This window comes from Onychomys torridus, chromosome 6, assembly GCF_903995425.1.
Source record: "Onychomys torridus chromosome 6, mOncTor1.1, whole genome shotgun sequence".
Taxonomy (NCBI): Eukaryota; Metazoa; Chordata; class Mammalia; order Rodentia; family Cricetidae; genus Onychomys; species Onychomys torridus.
This window is the reverse complement of record NC_050448.1, coordinates 67994314-68016583: the sequence shown is the minus strand read 5'-3', so window position 1 is coordinate 68016583 and position 22270 is coordinate 67994314. Positions and strand designations below refer to the sequence as shown.

At 40.3% G+C, this 22270-nt stretch overlaps 1 protein-coding gene across 1 annotated transcript; it reads right to left on the bottom strand.

Moving 5' to 3' along the window:
• Nucleotides 1-4423: 4423 nt before the first annotated feature.
• LOC118585154 (small proline-rich protein 2E-like) lies at nucleotides 4424-5307 on the bottom strand. Its single transcript, XM_036189323.1, has one exon. It carries the CDS (start codon nucleotides 4970-4972, stop codon nucleotides 4754-4756), a length of 219 nt encoding a protein of 72 aa, XP_036045216.1. The 5' UTR covers nucleotides 4973-5307; the 3' UTR covers nucleotides 4424-4753.
• Between the last annotated feature and the right edge of the window lie 16963 nt (nucleotides 5308-22270).

Here is a 22270-nt window from a genome sequence, read left to right as displayed (position 1 = left end):
TACTATGTAAGCTTCCAATTCAACTGCCCTCTACACCTGCACCACCTGTGAATCATGAAGATCACCAGCATAGATGGATATGAATAAAGATGCAGTCAGTGGCACCCACATGTTTGGAGCACACAACAACTGTCTAAATGGACATAGTTCTCACTCACAAAGAAGGAATTCATGGCTGATACTGGAAGTCAAGCCAGCTTCCAGGGCTACTGATGTAGTTTTATTAAAGAACACAATCTACTTAAAATAATTTTACCACTGTCACTTTGCTGGACAAGCATGGATCTCAACTACATACTAAATTTCATTCTTACACTCACAGACATTTGTGGCTACCACCATCATCAAAGAAGTCTCTCTTTACAGAAAACCACAATTGGACACAACACAGAGATCAACAGATTGTGGGGAACCCAATACCAATCGATACAGCTTAACTCCTGGATCTATAGTTCAGGAAACATCACTGGAGAGGGGGCTAAAATATTGTCAGAGCCAGAATACCAAGAAGTCCTCAGTAAAACATTCTCTCCTGGAAATGGCTGCATAAACAGGATTGAACAACAGAATATCAGTGGGCATGTTAAGGAGACAAGGAATACTTCATAAGTTTCCAACCAAGACAAAGAACTACAGTCAACTAGTGATATGTAATTGTACACAACACACACACACACACACACACACACACACACACACACACACACACACACCACATACAAGCATACACACATACACACATAAACACACACAAACATACAACAAACACATATACATACACATGGAGAGACATACAGACACACACATACACAGAGAGACATACACATACCATATTCACACACACAACAATGATAATGAAAAAGAAGTTATGAATTTAAGAGTAGGGTAGACATGGGAGGTATTCTAAAGAGTGCTGCTGGAGACATCTGGAGGCAAGAAAGGGATATGGGAAGTGGTGTAATTCTATTACAATTAAAAACATAATTAAAAAGGAAATTAAAATAAAGTATTATTAATAAACCAAGACAATCAAATCAATAAATAAGCTAAAGACTAAAAATTTTCAAAGAAAGGAACAGTAATGGCTGACAAAACACCTTTAAGGGTCCAGCATCCTTAATCATATGGGAAATGCAAATTTAAATTACTTTGCGATTCCATGTCACTCTAGTCAAAATGACTATCAAAAAGTCAGTGACAAAAAAGTGCTAGTGTGGACAGGAATAAAAGAACCTTTATTCACTGTTGTTGATTGTGCAAACTGGTGTGATCACTTTGAAAATCATTGTGCGAAGTCCTCGAAAGGCAGAGATAAGAAATAACCTATGACTCAGGCTTGACACTTCTGGACATAAACCCAAAGGAATTTTTTTTTCCTTATCTCATTCATTACATCCCGACCATGGTTTCCAATGCCTCCACTTCTCCCAGCCCTCCTCCCTCACCTCCCCTCTCCCCAGATCCACTTCTCCTCTGTTTCCCTTCAGAATAAGGCAGAATTCCCAGGGATAACAAACAATTTACCATAACACTAGACATAAACCCTCATATCAAGAATGGATTAGGCAACCTGGTAGGAGGAAAAGTGTCCCAAGAGCAGGCAAAAGAGTCAGAGACAGACCTCACTCCCACTGTTAGGAGTCCCACAAAAACATCAAGTTACACACACACACACACACACACACACACACACACACATACACACACACATATACAGAGGACCTAGTACAGACCCTTGCATGTTCTGTGAGGGTCGCTTCAGTCTCTGGGAGCCCCTATGAACCCTCCTTAGTTGATTCTGTGGGCTGTGTTCTCCTGGTGTCCTTGACCATCTGGCTCCTACAGTCCTTCCTCTCTCTTCCAGAGGATTCCCCAAGTTCCATCAAAGAACTTTATAACTGACTACCAAGATATCTGTGTTCTGTGGCCTGCACAGAGAGAGGTCTGCTCTCTAAATCCTGAAAAGAAAGGCCATGTGCCAGTGCAGGCTCCCTCCAAGGGAGCCTGGTGCTGCTCTCTTGAGCCCTTTGCTCTTCCCTTTCCATCTGAAGCAACAATGGAAAGAATCAATTCAGCCTTTGTACCGTGGGACAGATTAGAGATATGAACTTGGATGGAAGTATTTCAGTTCCCTTTTCAGAACTTACTGTATTCCATAGCTCTGCTGGATTTGCTGGCCTGAGCTCCAGTAAGATGCTTTGCAGGCTGAGCAGCTCAAAGAGCCATGATTAATTTCTCACAGCTCTGAAGGACACACACGTAAGAGCGTGCTTTAGATGTTCTCTTCTGCAGTGTGGCCCAGAGATAGCCATCTTTCCCTTGTCTCTCCCTTGTGTGGCCCATGTCTCTCTGTGCCTTACCCTTCTCAGGAGAACACCATTCCAGCAAGAGGAAGACCTGCCCATATGACCTCAGGTTACAATAGTCTGCTCTCTGAAGACCACACCTCTATGTGCAGGTGCTTTCTAGAGTTCTAGGGGATAGAATCTCAACATACAAATATTGGAGGCAAACATGTCATCCCACAAGAAATGTCCTTTGTTTCAGGTCCAATCTCCAACACAAGCTTAGAAAACCTGGAGACTGTAATTTAGTGATGCTTAGAGAAACACAGCAATTTCTCACATGTGCAAAGCTGCTCTCGGCTTACCTCAGCAATAGAAAACTACAAGAGATGTGGAAAATGGAATCCAACTTATGTAGCCTTTGCTTACTTCAGTACTAAAAAGGATCTTTCTACATCCTTATACCCACATACATAATTATTTACTTCAATTCTTTGTAAAAATATGATTTTTGCCTAAAGCTCTGCCAGGCTCATGTCAGTGCCAGAAGCTCAATTGGAGGTTCCTTTGTAATGACACATCAGTCACTTGTTGATCTCAGAACTTGGACCAATGGGTGTTTCCTTGAGCATCCACAGCAATGTCCTCATCCCCTGTGGATTCAGCTGCCTTTAAACTTCTACTCTGCAAAGCCTGGCTTCCGGAAGGGAAGAATGGGGAAAGTGGTAACATACAGAAGTTTTTGAGATTTCAAGTAGGAAAAATAGCTGAGGAGGAGGCAATTTGACCTCTCAACACCCTTTTCTCTCCCTTTCTTCTATGCAGCCTATTTTTAAGGATTGTTATCATTTTATGCAGGAGACTTCACACATTCCACAAAGCCCTTTTTCTTCGGGATTACATAGGAAATAGGGTGAATTAACAATTAAAGGGGGAAGTAAGAAAAGAATACTGTAGTTTTTAAATAACATTTAATGAGCAGTTATGAGAGAGGCACACAGTGGCAGTGTTGACAATTACGTTGAATGGCTTCTGCTAGTCCACAAACAACCACTGGGCACTGCATCATGCATTGAGTTCTGACACTGAGCACATAATAGGTGATGATCTAATTGTGTGCAAAAGATGCACGTTAATAATAGATGATAGTTGAATAGATTATAGGTAGATGACAGATAGATGACAGAGGTTTCTGCTTTGTACAAAAAAGAAGACATTTTAAGAAGTTGAGCAATTCAGTCTTCAGAACAATTAAATGGTCAAGAACATAAATTTGAAATAATACTGAATTAGTCTTTAATATTACTGAATTCAGACAACATTGAATTAAATTTTAAAATTCTCCCACAAGGTTGACCCCATCTTGGGGTCTGTTGGCAGTGGTCCAGAGGGTACCTGGACTGGTCTACTCTGGTGACCAGCCTAGCAAATAACCTAGCTGTCATCATAGAGCCTTTGTCCAGTAACTGATGGAGGCAGATACAGAGATCCACAGCCAGGCACCAGGATAAGCTCCGGGAATCTAATTGATGAGAGAGAGGAGAGATACTGCAGGCAAAGGACATCGAGATCATGGTGGGAGGATGTGCAGAGATGACCGGCCACACTAGTGGAAGCCCATGAACTGTGGACTGGTGGCCGTAGAGCCCCCATGGGGCTCGACTAGGCCCTCTGGATATGGAAGACGGTTATTTGGCTCAAACTGTTTGGGAGGCACCCAGACAAGGGGATCGGGATCTGTCACCATCCTATGGGCAGGCTTCTGGAATCTGGTCCCTGTGGTGTGACACCTTGCACAGCCTTGGTGCAGTGGGAAGGGGCTTGGACCTGCCTAGGCTCAGTGTGCCGAGTTCTGCTGACTCCCCATGGGAGACCTCGATTTGGGGGATGTGGGGATGCAGGGTGGCTTGGGAAAGAGGGCTGGGAGGAGGGGGTTCTGTGCTTAGTATGTGAAGTGAGTAGAAAATTTCTTAATAAAGAAAAATGGAAAAAAAATAAATTTAAAAATTCTTCCCTTAAAGGATGGAAATAGTCCAAAATAGTAACACAATATTAAAAAATCATTTTTGCAACAAAAACGTATTTATTAGACCATCACCAAAAAGGTACTTTATTCAGGAACTGAAACAACAGTGACAACTGCCCTACCCAGGTGACAGGCAGACTGGGAAGGCTCCTCTGAGGGCACAGGGTGGAGAGCTGCTGCTCTTCCCTATGAGAATCTGGGATACTGAAGCACTGAGGAAGAACCATTCTTAGCAGCCCCTTGAACAGCGGGAAAACAGCCTCAGAGCAATGCCTTCTCTATCAGCCGTCATGCGAGGCACACGGAGGGTGAAGAGTGGAGAAGATTCTGGAGATTCTTCCGCAACTAGGACAAGCTTTGCAAAGGAAGATGGGGCCGTTTCTATGGAAGCAGGCGAAACAGATTTTCTTCACGTCCCCGGTTCCTGGTGACTCCTGAAGTCTCACTTGCTCTTGGGTGGGCACTTCTGCTGGCAGGATGGAGGAGGCTGCACAGGAGGACACTTCGGCTGCCATGGCTGAGCGGGGCAGGGCTCAGGGCACTTTGGGGGAGGACAAGGCTCTGGGCACTTAGGGGGAGGGCAAGGCTCTGGGCACTTCGGGGGTGGGCACACAGGAGGAGGCTGGCAGGGCTGCTTGCACTGTTGTTGTTGGTAAGACATGGTGCTGAAGTCTCAGGATCTGAAAGACATTACATGAAAGTTCTCACAAGAGATCCCCAAAGAGAATGGAACTAGGCTTGTGGGACTGTAGTCTTTGCATCTCTTCCTGTGTACCTACCTACCTGTGTGTACATGAAAATCTCCCACTCTCGTTTTAGGATGTCCTGGGTTTCCTCTTCTACTTAAGCATTTTTTTTAATAGCTTTTGCCAACCTTTTTTTTTTTTTTTAATCTCATGTCATTTTTCCTAAGAGTGTATTTCTGTTCCACAGCACTGGGTAATACTATTTATGTGAAGAGAAGATCCTCATAACCTTGGCATTCTTATAAACAATACCCATCTAACACTAGTATATTCCAAGTAGAATGACTGAGCAACACCAGTAAACAGCTGTTGAAGAATAGGTAGGTCTCTCACCTGCTTGTGACATAAGCCTTTGAAAGGTATTCCATCAAGATATGGATAAAAGAAAAATGCATGTTTTATTTTGTTCTCTTCACAAATTAAAACTTCCTTGATTTTCTTGCTTTTCCATGCAGAAATCAAATTATAGCTCAAGCAAACACAAGTCAAGCTAGCACAGTACATAATTGTCCTCCATTCGTAAATTTGCATCTCCAGTCACATTTAACTCATGATCAGTTTGGACTCACCAAGCTTACTGTGTTTAAATTAAACTCATCAGATGAGAATACCCAAAAGGCAGACCCTCTCAAGAACCCAAGAAATCAGACTCACCAGGTTCTCCAGAGTAGACCAGTGCTTGGGTGCCAAGAATATTGCAACCAAGCATTGAGACTCTATTTATAGGACTGCTTGCCTCACCCAGTGGGAAGTGGATCTGCTGTAATGAGCAGGTCCAAGAATTTCCTAACATAAATGCAAATCTATCCATAACTGGCTGGATGGGGACTCTGCAAAGTAGGAAATATTCCATCCAGGCTATCATCACTGGGTTGAGTCCTATGACTCAGAGGCCTTTCCTTTCCTCTTGGTTCCAGTAATTGGGGCAGCCAGAAAGTCGGGGGTTATCCAACCGACTGTTAAAGCTCTTTCTCGACTGGAGACCATACCTCTTTGTATGCCACCACCATCCTTCTGTCTTAAACTCACGTTTTCGTGTTATTTGTCCTTCTTTAGTTCATTGTTATTTTGTCACGTTTAAACTCCATTGAGGGGGTATTTTGTTGTTGTTGTTGTTGTTGTTGTTGTTGTTGTTTTGGTTTTTGGTTTTTTGTTTTACTTTCCCAGACATTTACATGTTTGTTAGAAGGAAGAAGAGAATCAAAAGAAACTTCATTCTTGTCCAAGTTCTCCCTTTAACAAGCCCTGTGGTCAGAGTATTCTACTTACCATAGATTTAATTTTTTTCTAGAAGCATGGAGAAATAACACCTGTCTCTCAGAGTAAGTGCTAACAACATCAGGCGATCCATGATCCTACTCAGCATAAAATTTTCTCCTTTATCTTTCTTTCCCCTGGAGAATCTCAGATTTGAACTACATTCTCTGCTTTTGGTAGCTGTCATCTTCCCACTGGGAATGGGGCTACTCTCCCTGGACAGATTCTGGTCAGATTCTGGTCAGAGTGGCATCTAGTCTCCCCAGTGCCAATTTTCTTTGCTTCCCACAGGATGTATGCTACAGCCTTGTCATTATTTGTTGGTTGGTTGGTTGGTTGGTTGGTTGGTTGATTGGGTGGTTGGTTTGTTTCAAGACAGGATTTCTCTATGTAACAGCTCTTGCTGTCCTGGAACTTGCTCTGTAGACCAGGCTGTCCTAGAACTCATAGATCCTCATGCCTCTGCCTCCTGAATGCTGGGATTAAAGGTGTATGCCACTACCACCTGGCAGCCTTTTCATTTTTTATAAAACATACCCTTAACCATCATAAAAAGGAAAAAGGGAGAATTGAACACATCACAAGCATTGATTGAAAATGTATGTAGCGGGCCTCACCTGTGCGGTCCCAAGTGGTGCTTTCTAGGGTGCAGAACAAGAAGGCTAGACTGTCAGCACATATAAATAATGAAGAGTAAGTTAGGAAGAGGCAATCAGAGCATTAAAAGTATGAAATCTAAGGCAGGGGCATATGAAGTTAGTTCAGACTCACTTGTTGTTGTTTTACTTACTAACTTTTCAGGTAAATTTAATAACTTTGAAAGACAGTATTTCAAAACTTTTTTCTGTAGACATTTTTCCTGTCTTTTCTGTCAGTTCTTCCTCCAGTCTACCTGTCCACAATCCTCTCCTACAAATGCCAAATTGTACAGAGAACACAGCAACATTGTTCTCTATTAAGACCAATGCTAACATTCATTGATCACAGAAGACACTGTCAATGCATTTGTAAACTATCCCCACTCCTGTCCCTTTACCTCTTCATACAATCAATAGGGCTGGATAACTATGTATCCAACATTTAAAGTGACATTGGTAGGGTTGCCTTGTCTTAATCAAATGATTAGAAACTTCAAACAGCATCTAGTTTTATACGTAGAGGAGGAAAACAAGGATGACAAGGGAAAAGAAAGATTTAAACTCTCTGAAGCAGCCACCAGCTGTTCTGCAGAAAGTACAGGAGCACAGGGTCAACCTCAGCTTAGCAGCTCAGCTCCTCAGAGCTGTCAACGTTGCTGACAATAAGGAAGAGTTTAGCCAACAACACCACTGTCCCTAATGAGTCTCTACAAGGAAAGAGCCGGGAGCTGACAAATGGCATCATCATGAATGGTTCACACTAGATACTACACATACCGTAGAGCTAGATCAAGTGTCTTTACTCAGTAGATATCTTATGACTCTCCAAATTCTCACATCACATCTAAAGCATCATTCTCAAGGAATGTCTGGTTTCTATTATCCAAAGTTAGAAAACGAACTGTCCAACTGGGACTATCACAATAAAGTTTTGGTTACATCTTTGCTCTTTCTCCGACTACATCACAATCAAAAAGGCATTGAGTTAAAGAAAATCAGAGGTCCCATGAAGACACATATCATGCGTTTTTTTCCCCCAGTGTTAGAATCTGGGGTGTGAGGAAAGCATCAAAATGAAAGGGTCTATGAACTGTGAAACAGGAAGGGGTCTAAGAGTAAGAGAAATAAAGAAGTGAATGTGACCAAATGAAGTATATTCATGAATGGACAGGTCATAAGGGAACCCCTCACTCTCTACAATTGATACTCACTAAGAAAATGTATTGAAAGACTGCTAATCATAATATTGCAACAGAGTGAGAGCAGCTGTCATCACTTTACAGACTGGGGTGGTTGTTGAATGAGTTCCTTGCAGATCCACTATAACAGGGGTTCTCAACCTGTGGGTTGCAAACCCTTTGGGGATTAGAATGACCCTTTCACAGGGATCACCTAAGACCATCAGAAAACACAGATGATTCACAAAAAAGCAAAATTATAGTTATGAAGTAGCAACAAAAATAATTTTATAGTTGGGGGGGTCACCACAACATGAGGAGCTATATTAAAGGTCACAGAATTAGGAAGATTGAGAACCACTAAACTATAGAAAGAACTGTCCCAGATGAAGAATGAAACAACAAAAACTTTCTCCAGATTTGAACCTCCAAGGACTGAGACAGAAAGCACAGCATACTTTATTCATTCTCTCTCTCTCTCTCTCTCTCTCTCTCTCTCTCTCTCTCTCTCTCTCTCTCTCTCTCTCTCATACACTCTCAAGTGGGCTTATGTTTATCCCCACCACTATTGACAAAATGTCTAATGATTCATGTTTTATTACTGTTAAGGGTCAGACGTTCCATGCTCAACTCCAGTACTTTTCATTCTTTATTGCTGAAGGGATTTTACGAATCCCTGCTACATAAAAAATAGCAGAGAAGAGCAAAAGACTTCAATTTTTCTAATACTTGTCAGTTTACCCAAATTTTACTACTATATATCATAACCCCATGACCAAGATGGCTTCTGCAACTCAAGATTATACAATCAACTAAGAAATAAATGTAAAAAAATGGAAACTGTAACAAAATATACCTGATAGCCCCAGAGAAATGGTAAATGCTGCCACCATTGAGTTTCTGCCTTCTGCTCATTCCCCATTATTCTTTCATAATTTTGCTGAATCAGATAAATTCATGAGCCATATTGTAGAATTATTTCCATATTTGTTATTTTTATTGCATTTGTTTAGTCTGTTGGGTGGGGAAAGGCACATGCTAAGGTGTGGGTACAGAAGTCAGAGAACAACTTGTGGTAGTTGGTTCTTTGCTTCTTCCATGTGGGTCCCAGGGATGAAACTCAAGTGGTTGGGCTTAGAGGGAAGTACCTTGACTGGCAGAGCTATCTTGCAGGTGGTGTGAGTCCAACAACCTTCCATGAAGAACTTTTGCCATATAGAAACTTTCACAAGAGTATGGCATAGACTCAAACCACGGGAAACCATTTCGTGGTGAGTCATCATTATACATTCTACCTGCATCAAATTTTTGAAATATTTACTTTAAAACCAGAAAAATCTAAATCAAACAAGAAAAAGATGAAAAACTAAAGCACACAAGCACACTGTCATACATCAGAAACATTCAACAGGTTCAGAGCTAGAAGTAGGATTTTTGTTGGTTGTGGTTTTTTTAATAAAAAAAAGAATAAAGAGAAACTGAACTTCCACCCAACCATGATGTGCTATGGATATCGCTCTATGTAAATAAAATTCTTATCGGCCAGTGGCCAGACAAAAAGTACAGGCGGGACAAGAGAGAAGAGAATTCTGGGAGGTAGAAGGCTGGGACGGACAAACACCGCCAGCCGCCACCATGACAAGAAGGATGTAAGGTAATGGTAAACCATGAGTCACGTGGCAAAGTATAGATTTATAGAAATGGGTTAATTTAAGATAGAAGAAGTAGATAACAAGAAGCCTGCCATGGCCATACAGTTTGTAAACAATATAAGTCTCTGTGTGCTTTCTTGGTTGGGTCTGAGTGACTGTGGGACTGGCGAGTAAGAGAGATTTGTCCTGACTATGGGCCAGGCAGGAAAAATCAAACTACAATGATGCATGCTCTGTATTCATGATACTAAGAGGAAATACATTATCAGGTAATGGAAATACTTGCCTGAATCATAGAAGTCACAGTTCAGTGCGTGGTGGGGATCCTCTACCTGAGACCTTGGGAAGTTTAGACTTGAGGGTGGTCCTTGTTTACAGAGCAGCATTTTTTTTATTTTTATTTTTTTAAATGCCAATGACAGATCACCCTCTCATCCTTCCTCCACTTCAGCCTACCCATCCCCTCTTCATAGTAGTGGGATCAGACTCTATCCCTGGTGGATGAGCTAGCTTTTTGAAGCTCATTACCTATGCTGGAACAACTTGCACAGCCTTGATGCAAGGGGAAGGTCTTGGACCTACCTCAAATGAATGTACCAGGCTTTGCTGGCTCCCCATGGGAGGCCTTACCTTTTCGGAGGAGGGAGTGGAAGGTGGGCTGGAGGAGGAATGCTGGGGGAGGAGAGAGAGGAGGGATGAGAGAGGGAATCTGTGGTTGGTATGTAAAATAAATAAATAATTCCTAATAAAGAAAAAAAGAACACAAAAAAACCCCTCAGTTTAAAAATCATTTGTATGAAGGACATTTGTTGGCATTCTGTCATTTTTACAATTAAAAAGATAAAAGTTGCCATCAAGCACATATATACAAAGGTAGACTGATATGAAGAAAGTTGTCCTGTAAGAAATCAGTATCAGGTTCATGGGTCTCCTTGAGAGTAAGAATTGTCCCAGCATAGGGATGGAAAGATTGCAAGAGCCAGAGAACCAGTAAGCCTGCTGTGAGATTGTGTCTCCTGGAAATGGCAAAGAAGCTACATCTATGAAGTTTCATCAACATGGCTGCCTATGGCCTGAACAAAAACCACATCAATAGATTTGCTAACATGGAACAGGAAACTCTTCTGAGGCCTCAACACCAGAAAAAGAATTACAGGCAGCTAAGTAATGCTGAGAAATAGTTTTTCCCAGAGAAGAGCACACCAATTGGTTATCCAATACAAATGGTCATCCCTGAAAACATATATGTAAAAGTATCACTATATGGCCTGGGCAGGTTGTATTTACATAGTTAGGATGTACATATGTACAATCATACATACATACATGCATATTATTGAAATAGAGGCTTCAAAAGAGTAAGGGAGGTTCATGGAAGAGTTTGAAGGAAGGAAATAGAAGGGGAAAATAATGTAATTATACTATAATCTTAAAAATAAAAATGTCTAGGTTGTTTCCAGGATCTGGTTATTACATATAAAGCTGTTACAAAGATAGTTGAACAAGTATCTTTCTGGTATGATTGAACATCATTTGGGTATATGCCCAAGAGTGATATAGCTGTGTTTGAGGGTAGATGAAGTCTTAATTTTCTGAGAAACCATCATATTGATTTTCAAAGTTCCTGTATAAATTTGCACTCCCAATAGCAATGAGTGTTCCCCTTGTTCCACATCCCCTCCATCATAAGCTATTATTGTGTTTTTGATCTTAGCTATTCTGACGGGTATAAGATAGAATCTCAGCATCATTTTGATTTGCATTTCCCTGATGGCTAAGTGTTTCTCCACCATTTGAGAATCTCCTGTCAAGAATTCTCTGTTAAGATCTGTACCACATTTTCTAATTGGATTATTTGGTTTTTTGATTCATAGTTGTTGTTTGTTTGTTTGTTTGTTTAGTTATTTATATGTTTTGGAAATCAACCCTCTTTCAGATGTGGAATTGGTGAAGATCCTTTCCCATTCTGTAGGCTGTCCTACTGTGACTACTTGGGGTTATAGAACTGCAAGCCTTCTGTACTTCAGAACTCTATGCCCCAACATTTGGGTTAATTCTCTTTCAATATGGTATACTGCTTCCTAAAGGGTGTTCCCAAATGTCTCCATCCCAGTTCTTCAACTTTTAAAGGAAAACATGTAGTGGGAATTTTCTATGGCCCCACCTGGCCCCATGGTCCTGCAGTCACTCATAAAATAATCATTCAGAGGCTTAATGTTATTTACAAACTGCATGGCCTGTGGAAAGCTTCTTGCTAGCTAGTTCTTGTATCTTAAATTAACCCATTTCTAATAATCTATGTTTTACCATGTGTTCCATGGCTTTACCAGTCTGCTGATACGTTGCTCCTTGGGCAGCAGGCTGGTGTTTCTCCAGATTCTGCCTTTCTCTTTCCTGTCTCTCTCCTTGGATTTCCCACTGCCTCTAAGCTGCCTTGCCATAGGCCAAAGCAGCTTATTTATTAACCAATGGGAACAATATATATTCACAATATACAGAAAGACATACCCCAGCAAAACCATATACACTGTGACCTCCTCCCACCCCACCCCATCCCATCTCAATGTCACAAAAAGTCAGTAGTTATTATGAAGAATATTGAGGCTAAGGGGAGCAGACTGGGGAAGAATATGGTGTAAGTGTTTATTCTTACTTTAAAGGACACTTTAAATGCATTAATTTATGCAAGGGGACGAATATGTGCTTTGGTAAGAAGCATAACCTGCCTTCCACTGGCTTCAGGATAGCAGAAAGAAAAAGGTAACAACACGGGCCACTTGGCACGGTGCTTCGGGGTACCTAAGAGACAGTAGCTAGATGTCTACACATCTTCCTTTCCACTGGCTGCAATACTGTCTTCTGACCCTTCCCTGATTCTCCCAGCACAGCCCACTCTTCAGAGAAGAGCTGTGAGGACCAAGCCATCTGTCCCACAGTGCCAACTTGAAATGAGCACCCCTCAGCCTCCCATCTGTATTCCACACCGAAAGGGTCACCTTAACAGCTAAAAAATAAAGGGAAAATTCTTCAGAAATAGGGATGCTTCTGTGACAGCATGAGTACAAGTGAATTCATGAGGTCTGACTTTGGCAAGACACATGTAGAAAAGCAAGGTCGTGTCTGTCATTTGGAGTTTCCATTTGGTGGTAAGTGACACATCTGTGTCTGCTTGTGTAGCCAATGAGGAGAGTGGAGAGAAGACTCATATTAAACAACAGAAAGACTCGGAACACCTTACGTTGAGGGGTTAGAGTCTAAGTGGGGATAGAGGAAACATCAGTTGACATTGAATAAAGCTTTACTTGGTTAACTTGTGAATGATATCACTTATTTTTCTTTCCTCAAACACACCACATATAATTCCACTTGAACATAGCTGATTTGATGAGATCATCAAAATTCTTCTCTAGAATATACATTTCCAGAGGGAGAGGAAATGTGAGCATGGTGAGACAACCTTTGTCTTTCAGCTGAACTCTAAGCAAGGTGGAAACATTGACTCACTCAGGCAACAGAACACCTGATACCATCCCTTGCCAGGAATCAGAGAGTTTTAGGTGAGATCAGTATTATGCACAATGTCTTAATAACAAGTACCTACAAACCATATCATTATCATTAAGTCTACTACTGGAATATAGCCTCTTGGACACACCAAGGGACTTCCCCTGGGAGAAAGCAATTCTTCATGTCTTCCTGATACACGTGTGACATAATTTTTTAAAGGAAGACTTCACTTTGACGATCTAATATTAAAATTTGTACTTATTTACCTAATTCTGGAACACATTCACAAGAACCTCATTTTCCTGAACACACATATACACACACCAAGTGTCTGCTGTTCATGACAATGAAAATTTTGTTGCACTTTCAGAAACAGTGCATGAACTTCTTAAGGGAAAAGTATATTACAGGCTGAATCTTCAAGAGCAACAAACTTCTCTTCAGGCACAGAGTCCACCCAAGGACAACTGTCATCAAATGAAAAGCCAAATCAGTGTTTTGAAGTCTTTGATAATGTTGCATGAAAACATCACAGACATTCATTTGAGTTTAGCTGGCCTCCATCTAAAATATTGTCCTCTGTCAAGCATCTCCAGTCCTCCAAGCATCACAACATGCTTCTTAGCTCATGAACATAATCTTAGATTTTTGCCCTGTGTTTGGACAAACTTTTTTAAATTTTTTATGTATTTGCTGTGTTTTACCTTAGTGCATATATAAGTGCACTATGTGTGTGCAGTGCCTGTGAAGGATAGAAGAGAATGTCAAATCTCCTGGAACTGGAGCTACAGGTGTACCAATATGGATTCTTGAAACTGAACCTGGGTCCTCTACAAGAGCAGTGAGTTCTCTTAACCACTGATCCATCTCTCCAGTCCTGAGACAAACATATGATACAGTTGCAAAAGTCTGAATAACAGAGTTGGTTTTATTCAGTTGTACAGTTTGTTAAAAGTTCATCTTCTGGGTGGTGTGATGCTTAATAAATAGAAGCAGGGTGCAGGGATTCAGATAAGTCATAAGCAGGGTGATTTTCAGTTGGAATTGTAAACTTGAGTTGGCTCCCATGCCTCTGGGGAGTGTGGGATGTTTCAGTCTTGGGTGTTAACTGAGAAAGCCAAAATAAAACAAAGCCAAGAATTTGCAGCCTCTACCTACAGAATACTCCATATCTAACTCAATTGGGAGTTTCTTGGATTTTTATTATCATCATTCCCAAAGGAATTAAAGTCCTGGCAAAGTAGGCTTCCCTTTGCCAGTCCCTGAACTGTAGAAATGTAGTTCAGAACATCTCTTCTTCTTGGCTGCTGGGAAGACTCCTTGTTGCCCAACATTTGTTAATAGAACTGTTTGCTCAATGTACTAATGGCTAGCACTGGTTTTACTTGTTTATTTTATTTTATTTTATTTTATTTTATTTTATTTTATTTTTGAAATAGCGTCTGGAATTTGCTATGTTGGCAAGGCTGGCTTCAAACTCACAGATCCACCTACCTCTGCCTCTTGTATTAAAGGCATAGAACCCTACCATACTCCTTGCTGCGCATGTGGACTTAGACCACAGCAGACATCTCCTAGAGTCACTGTCCCCTTAGAGAACAACTTTGGAGTGATAGGAAAATGTAGGTGGCAGAGGAGCACCAAGGATATAGCAGAAGACATGCAGGTAACAATCATCACCCCAGCCCCCTCTATCGCAATGCTCAGAGGAGGTTTGTTCTGCCTAGTGGAATATGGTGTAAGCTCTACATGACCAGGACAATCTAGCTATGATTTATGATTTCCTGAAACAGCCCTTTTGTGGGGAGTGGAGGAAGCTCTAAGTAAATGAAGTCCTTAGTAATTGTACATTATTCACATATGAGTATTTATGAGTGGTTGATGGTTGTGGTGATATATTGTGTCCCCCAACATATTGTGCATCCTAATAAACTTATCTGGGGTCAGAGGACAGAACAGCCACTAGACAGACATAGAAGCCAGAAAATAGTGGCACACACATATTTAATCCTGTCACTTGGGAAGGAGAGATCCATCCGGATCTCTGTGAGTTCAAAGCCACACTGGAAATAGCCAAGCATGGGGACACATGCCTTTAATCCCAGGAAGTGATGGCAGAAAGCAGAAAGGTATATAAGGCGTGAAAACCAGGAACTAGGGCTGGTTAAGCATTTAGGCTTTTGAGCAGCAGTTCAGCTGAGACCCATTCGGATGAGGACACAGAGGCTTCCAGACTGAGGAAACAGGATCAGCTGAGGAATCGGTGAGGCAAGGTGGCTGTGGCTTGTTCTGCTTCTCTGATCTTTCAGCATTCACCCCAATACCTGGTTTCAGGTTTGATTTTATTAACAAGACCTGTTAAGATTCGTGCTACAGATGGTTGATCAGTGTGTGCAAAGATTAGCAAGTGCAGCTTCCTCCTCCCAGATATTTATATCCTGAGATTATTCACCTACAGAAACCTCCTATCAAGATTCACTAATACAACACACACACATACTATGGTGTGCCTAATTAACAAGCTGAGCTGAGGTTCCAACTTGTGGTTTTAGTGGCAGCAGACTGGATCTGACTTTCTGTACATGTCTATGTGTCTGTTCTTACTTCTTTCCCTTGCTGCCCCTACTCAGAGTTCTAGGACTCAAGCCACCTGGGATGTAGCACACATTTTTTTTTTTATTTTTGCTCTGAATGTGAAAATCCCCACACATGTTATTGCAACAACCTCAGTCTCCCATAATTTCACCAATAATGAAGAGAAAGATTATAGACTTTGACGTTTAATCTACACATGACTATCAGATACTGGAGCCTCTGCTTAAAAGTGTAAGACTGACCGATTCCCAGGAACAAAACCCCCTCAGCATTAAGCATTTATACTCAATGTGAAATTCCCTGACTATCTTAGAAATAAATGTAACATAAGAGTGAGAATGCTGGAGAAAAGAAAGCATCGTCAACAAATGGTGCTGAGAAAGCTGAATATCCACATACAGAAGAATGAAATCAGAGCTGTATATATCACCCAGCACAAAAACTATCTCCAAATGGATAAAAGACCTAAATACTAAAACCTGAAACTTCTGGAAGACTACACAGGAACTGCCCTACACGATACAGGTGTAGGAAAGAACTTTCTAAATAGGAATTCATTTACCCAAAAATTAAGATCAACAATGGATAAGTGGGACTTCATAAAACAGACAAAGAAGCATCAACCAGGTGAAAAGGAAGCCCACAGAATTGGAAAGACTCTTTGCAAGCTACACATCTGACAGTGGATTAATATTCAGAATATATAAAGAACTCAAAAAGTCAGAGTCAAAAAAATAAATAAATGAACCATTCAAAAACAGGTATGGGATTTGAACAGAGAATTCTCAAAGGAAGAAGAAAAAATGGCAAAGAAATATCTCAAAACATGTCCATCATCCATCTCAGTTAAGGAAGTGAGACTCAAAGCAACTCTGAGATTTCACCTTACTCCTGTCAGAACCACAAACAACAACAAATGTTGGAAGGGACATGGAAAAGGGAACCCCAATTCACTGTTGGTGGTGTTGCAAACTGCTGTAGTCACTCTGGAAATTAGTGTGGAGAATTCCCAAAAGGCTGAAAATAAATTCACCATATGGCCCAGCTTTACCACTTTGGATATGCCCAAAGGGCTAAACATCCTGCTCCACAGATATTTGCTCAGCCATGTTCATTGTTGCTCTCTAATCACAAAGGCTAAGAAATGGAAACAATCTAAGTGTCTTCCACCTGATGGATAGATAATGAAAATAAGCTACATATCACAACGGAATATTATTCAGCTTTAAAGAAAATGGATGAAAACCAGAAATAATTATGTGGCGTGAGATAACCCAGACCCAGAGGGATAAGCATCTCATGTTGTCTCTCACCTGAGGCTGCTAACTCTGAATCTTAAAATGTGAGTAACTGCAGAAACCAAACCAGGAAAGCAAAATGGGACCATTTCAGCAGGGTGAGAGAAGCCATGGAGAAGGGAATAGAAGTGATCTGGAGAGAGGAAGGAAGTGGGGGAGAGGAGGGAGGAGTTTTAAGTAAGGAAGGAGGGGGATGAATGCAGGAGGGAGGAGGGTGAAATATACTAAGGATATCTGACCTCTGAGAAAATCATAAGGAAACACTGTTAACTCTCTTCCTAAAAATACCTATACTATGTATAATTGTGTGTGTGTATGGTTTAAATGAAATTTTCTCATCTAGACTGACATTACTCCTCATAAGAATCATAGTCTAACAAAACCTCCTAAGCATCATAGGCTAACAAAAACTTCCAGCCGGGTGGTGGTGGCGCACGCCTTTAATCCCGGCCCTTGGGAGGCAGAGGCAGGCGGATCTCTGTGAGTTAGAGGCCAACCTGGTCTACCAAGCGAGTTCCAGGAAAGGTACAAAGCTACACAGAGAAACCCTGTCTTGAAAAACAAAAACAAAAACAAAAACAAAAAAACAACCTTCCAGTACCAGACATTAGAAACTCTTTTTTGATGTTGTTGGTCAGGGTTGACCAAGAGACTCCTAAAGCATTATAAGCTGTTTCTGTTGTCCTTGGTTGCTCCCCAAATGTGGAATGTGAGTCCCTATTGTTGAAGACAACACATACTTCAGACACACTTCCCAAAGGACATGAGCTGGATCTGACATGGAGTAGCTTGCATATTACCAAAAGGTGCCATGCAACTTTCCAAAGACATGAAGCAACCAGTAGTCCTACCCAACTAAAACACCTGTGAACCACAACAATGACTAGCCTTGCAGGAAAGCTCTAAGGATGCAATAGCAGCACATGCACCTTGATGATAACCAACAGCTCTTTAATTGGGCTTAAGGCCTGATCAACAAGAGGGAAACCATGATTGGTCCTGGAAGCCTAGCCACCTACCAGGGGCTAGTGAAGTTGTGGTTCTTGGAGAAGAACCTACTATTGGGGTTTAAATTAAGGTTATACGAGATATAATGAGTTTTTGACATGTGCATGGGAATATTCACTGTCATTACTTCTCAAGAAGGGAAGCTGGAATGCCAACAAATGTGAGAAAGAAACCCAGGAATGTCTCAGGCCTTCCTCAATTTGTGGAGAATGGAGTAAATGATGTCCTCATACCTTAGACATTTTTGTTGTGCTTCATATAACCTTGAACATGCTGGGCTATGAAACAAGCTTCTCTGCTGAACTGTAATCTCCTAACCCTGATAGCAAAGAAGCTGTTGTAATAAAAATGAGCCTTGTAATGCAAATTATGCTCAAGTGCTTGGTTGCCTTGAGCTCCCTCCTTCCCCTCCCCCCAGTTTCCCATGTCACTTCTTCCAGTATTAATTAGGAGAAGTGGTTTGATCAACGTCTCTCAGCTGGCAACCAATATGGAGGCTGAACAGGGTATCACCCACAGAAAGTCTGCAATATAAGTAATCTCTTATATTGCACACAGATATAGGACAAAAATAAACTAAGCAGAAAGACTATTGACAGTTGCTGTGTGATCTAACTGTAGGTATGGAGTATTCACATCTAAGCAAGATTTTAAGATATTACACAAATATATAAAGAAACATTGTTTTTGGCTCCCTCCCCAGAGCATCCTGACAGCTCAAGAGTGGTGAGAGGTACCAAAAACTTTTTGTAAGGTGCACCTACAAGGGGAAGTGTTACATGTAAAGTATGGTCTCTTTACAATCTTTACACCTTAGCATTCAGCCATTGAAAGAATTTCTGCTCTATTGGTACAAGGAGAAACCATGGGATGACAGAAAGCCCCCTTCAGAGAGGAAATAAGAAGATGTAGATGAGCCTTGATTTAGGTATAAAATGCTTAAAAATACTTAAAATATGAGGTTATATTCTGAGTAAAAAAATTTAGATGAGGATGGATTTTTCATATGATAAAATGAGATTTTTGCCCTCAAAACAAAAAAAAATAGATGAGGGAAATTAACCATAAAAGTTTAAAAAGTCAAGTCACAAAAGAACTAAGTAAGTTTGTACAAGGCTGTGGAAGATGAAACTTAAGGATGATATATGTTTGAGGATTAATTTTTATACATTCTTAGGTTATAATGACTTATTTATTTATGGTAATAAAAACTAACTTTAAAATGTGTGTCTAGTATTATGTCCTTGCTGACTTTGTTAAGTTTTAATCATTTGGAAAAACTGAGTCATAAAATGTGTGTCTAGTTGTAGTGGGTAGCCATCCCAGCATTGGCCTGGAAGTTTCAACCCCCATTGAGGCTTCAGTAATGATCACGCCCACAAGGCGGGGCAGAGGAAGGAGCGGAGGACCGAGGAGCAGGAGGAGGTGGGCTCTTGGTTCCGGGACGCGGGACACTAGAGGTGGACCGAGCAGAGTTCTCCAGAGAACACCGCCGGACTACCCTATACCTTTGCCTGCAACCTACCCCTTCATTTGTAAGTTACCCCACAAAATAAACCTCCCTTTTAACTACGTGGAGTGGCCTTAATAATTTCACCAATATCTAGTCTTATGTCCTTGCTGACTTTGTTAAGTTTTAATCATTTGGAAAATCTGAGTCATAACAAAAACTATGGTAAAGACTAGTAGCATATCTTTTTATTATCATGTCTCCTTATAAAAGTCAATTTACTCTTCTTTTCTATAATCATATTATTTATGATAAAATAAACTACTTAATACAAGGTAACTATTAAATTAATTTCTATATTGTAAAAATATACTACAAAAAGTTCAAAAAAATGAAGTTCCCAGTTTCTGCACAGGCTGTTTTTATGGTTTAAAGTTTACTTTGGTACTAAAGTGTTTAAGGCTCAAAATCTTAACAGGGATAAATTACCTTCATTTATAAAATTGTAATTTTATAAAAATTACTAATTTATAATAAAACTGTTAAAACAAAGTTAATGTTTAATATTTAAATATTTAAAATATACAAGTTAATGACCAGTTAACTTATGAATCATCAAATGTCTTTAATATTTCCACAATTATGTTTTGCTCTCATTAAATATAAATTTGATTTGTTGACAAGGACAAGATTTTCTATCTCCTATTGAATACTCTCCTGTATATGTTGTCAGAGTTTAGCCTAAAGCAAACTACTGTCCTTCTTAAAGTCTGCTCTTTGGGTAGTTCCCAGCATTCCCACACTCCCCCATTGAGGGAGCTTCTACTTATTTTACTGATGGCACCAGTCATAAATGGGCAGCCTAGACTGGACTGTGCATGAAGATTTTACAAACATCCTCTTCATCAACACAATAACATAAGCTGCATGCCTCATGAATATTACTTGTAGATGGAAGTTTTCCTGTGTCCCAGTTGGTCCCACAGCTGTTGGGTCCCAAGTAAACACAGAGGCTTATATTAATTACAAACTGTATGGTCTATGGCTCAGATTCATTATTAACTAGCTCTTATAACTTAATTCAACCCATTTCCATTAATCTATGCTTTGTGACATTACCTGTTCTCTCATATCTTGCTTCTCCTGGTGGCAGCTCAAAGCATCTCTCCCCTGACTCTTCCTTCCTTCTCCCTGTATCTTTGCTTGGATTTCTATTCTGCCATGTCCTAGGCCAGAGCAGCTTCTTTATTAACCAACGGTAACATTGCATACTCACAGCATAAAGACCATACCACAGCAATTACTAAAGGATGTTTCCACTCCATTTAATCCCTTTGCTGATTCCCAATATGTTACAGTTTCATTACCATTTTCAGAAACAGTTACCACTATATAAAATGATAATAACCCTATCCCTTTGATTTTTTTTCAGATTTAACAGTTGATAAGACAATGAATTCTTCCTGTATAGATCAGTCATATCAGAGCTCACTCTGGGCTTCCTGATCTCCTAGTAAATAGGAATTGTCAAGTAGAAAAATAAGTGTTTTTACAGCTATCAAAGGTCCTCTACAATGGCACACAGTTACACATGTGCCTTACAAACATGCTTTTCTTTGTCTAGATTCTAAACACTACTTATCACCAGTTCCTGGACTCTTACAAGTTTTCAAATAATTTTTCTTTCATAAGTAAAACTAATCCTTGAGGAAACCACCCAACTGACTCTGGCCAATATATGTTACTTTTAAGTCAACATTTAGTTGCCTTGAGTATGGTTGTGTCACTGTGGATACTTTCTCTACATTTACCTGGGCTTCTACAGTCTCTGGTGAAAAGGTAATTGATAAATGTAATTACTCAGTTATTACAATGTTTTACAATCTTAGATATTCCACAGAAAATTAAACTAACAACCCCACTTACTTTGCAATGGTTTTTACTACTTACAGCATAAAACATAAAACAGGTAATCCTTATTATTCAATTGGTCAAGCTATCATGAAGCATCACAATTGAACCTTGATGGTTTGTATTAAAAATTAGAAGAGGACAGTTCTCCCAGTTAGAAGAGGTAATTGTCCAAACTCTCTCAATCTACAACCACCCTGACTAAATCGTTAGCACTATTGATTAAACTAAATATAATCCCTACATTCTAAATACATTTAAATTATTATTATGCATTATAAGTACATTCTAAATATTTATAAGGATAAATCCCTACAGATAAGTATCTTTCTCAGCACTCATCAAGGAGTGAGCCTCACCTTTTTAAAGAAAGCCATTTCAGAAAAGAAATATGAAGTAATTGCTCATTTGTAAACGTCCTCAGTTACCTAGCTGCTAGCTGTGTGTAGCACAAATTGTTAGAAGGTCTTATTAATAAAAACAAACCTGGATATTGGGGTAAATTCTGAAAGATCAGAGAAATAGAACAAGCCACAGCTACCTCACCTTGCCAATTCCTCAGCTGACCCTGTTTCCTCAGATTAGATGCCTCTCAGCTGAACTGTGCTGCTCAAAAGCCTAAAAGCTTAACCAGGAATAGTTTCTCATCCTCATGCCTTAAATACCTTTCTGCTTCCTGCCATCACTTCCTGGGATTAAAGGCTCTTGTCACCACACCT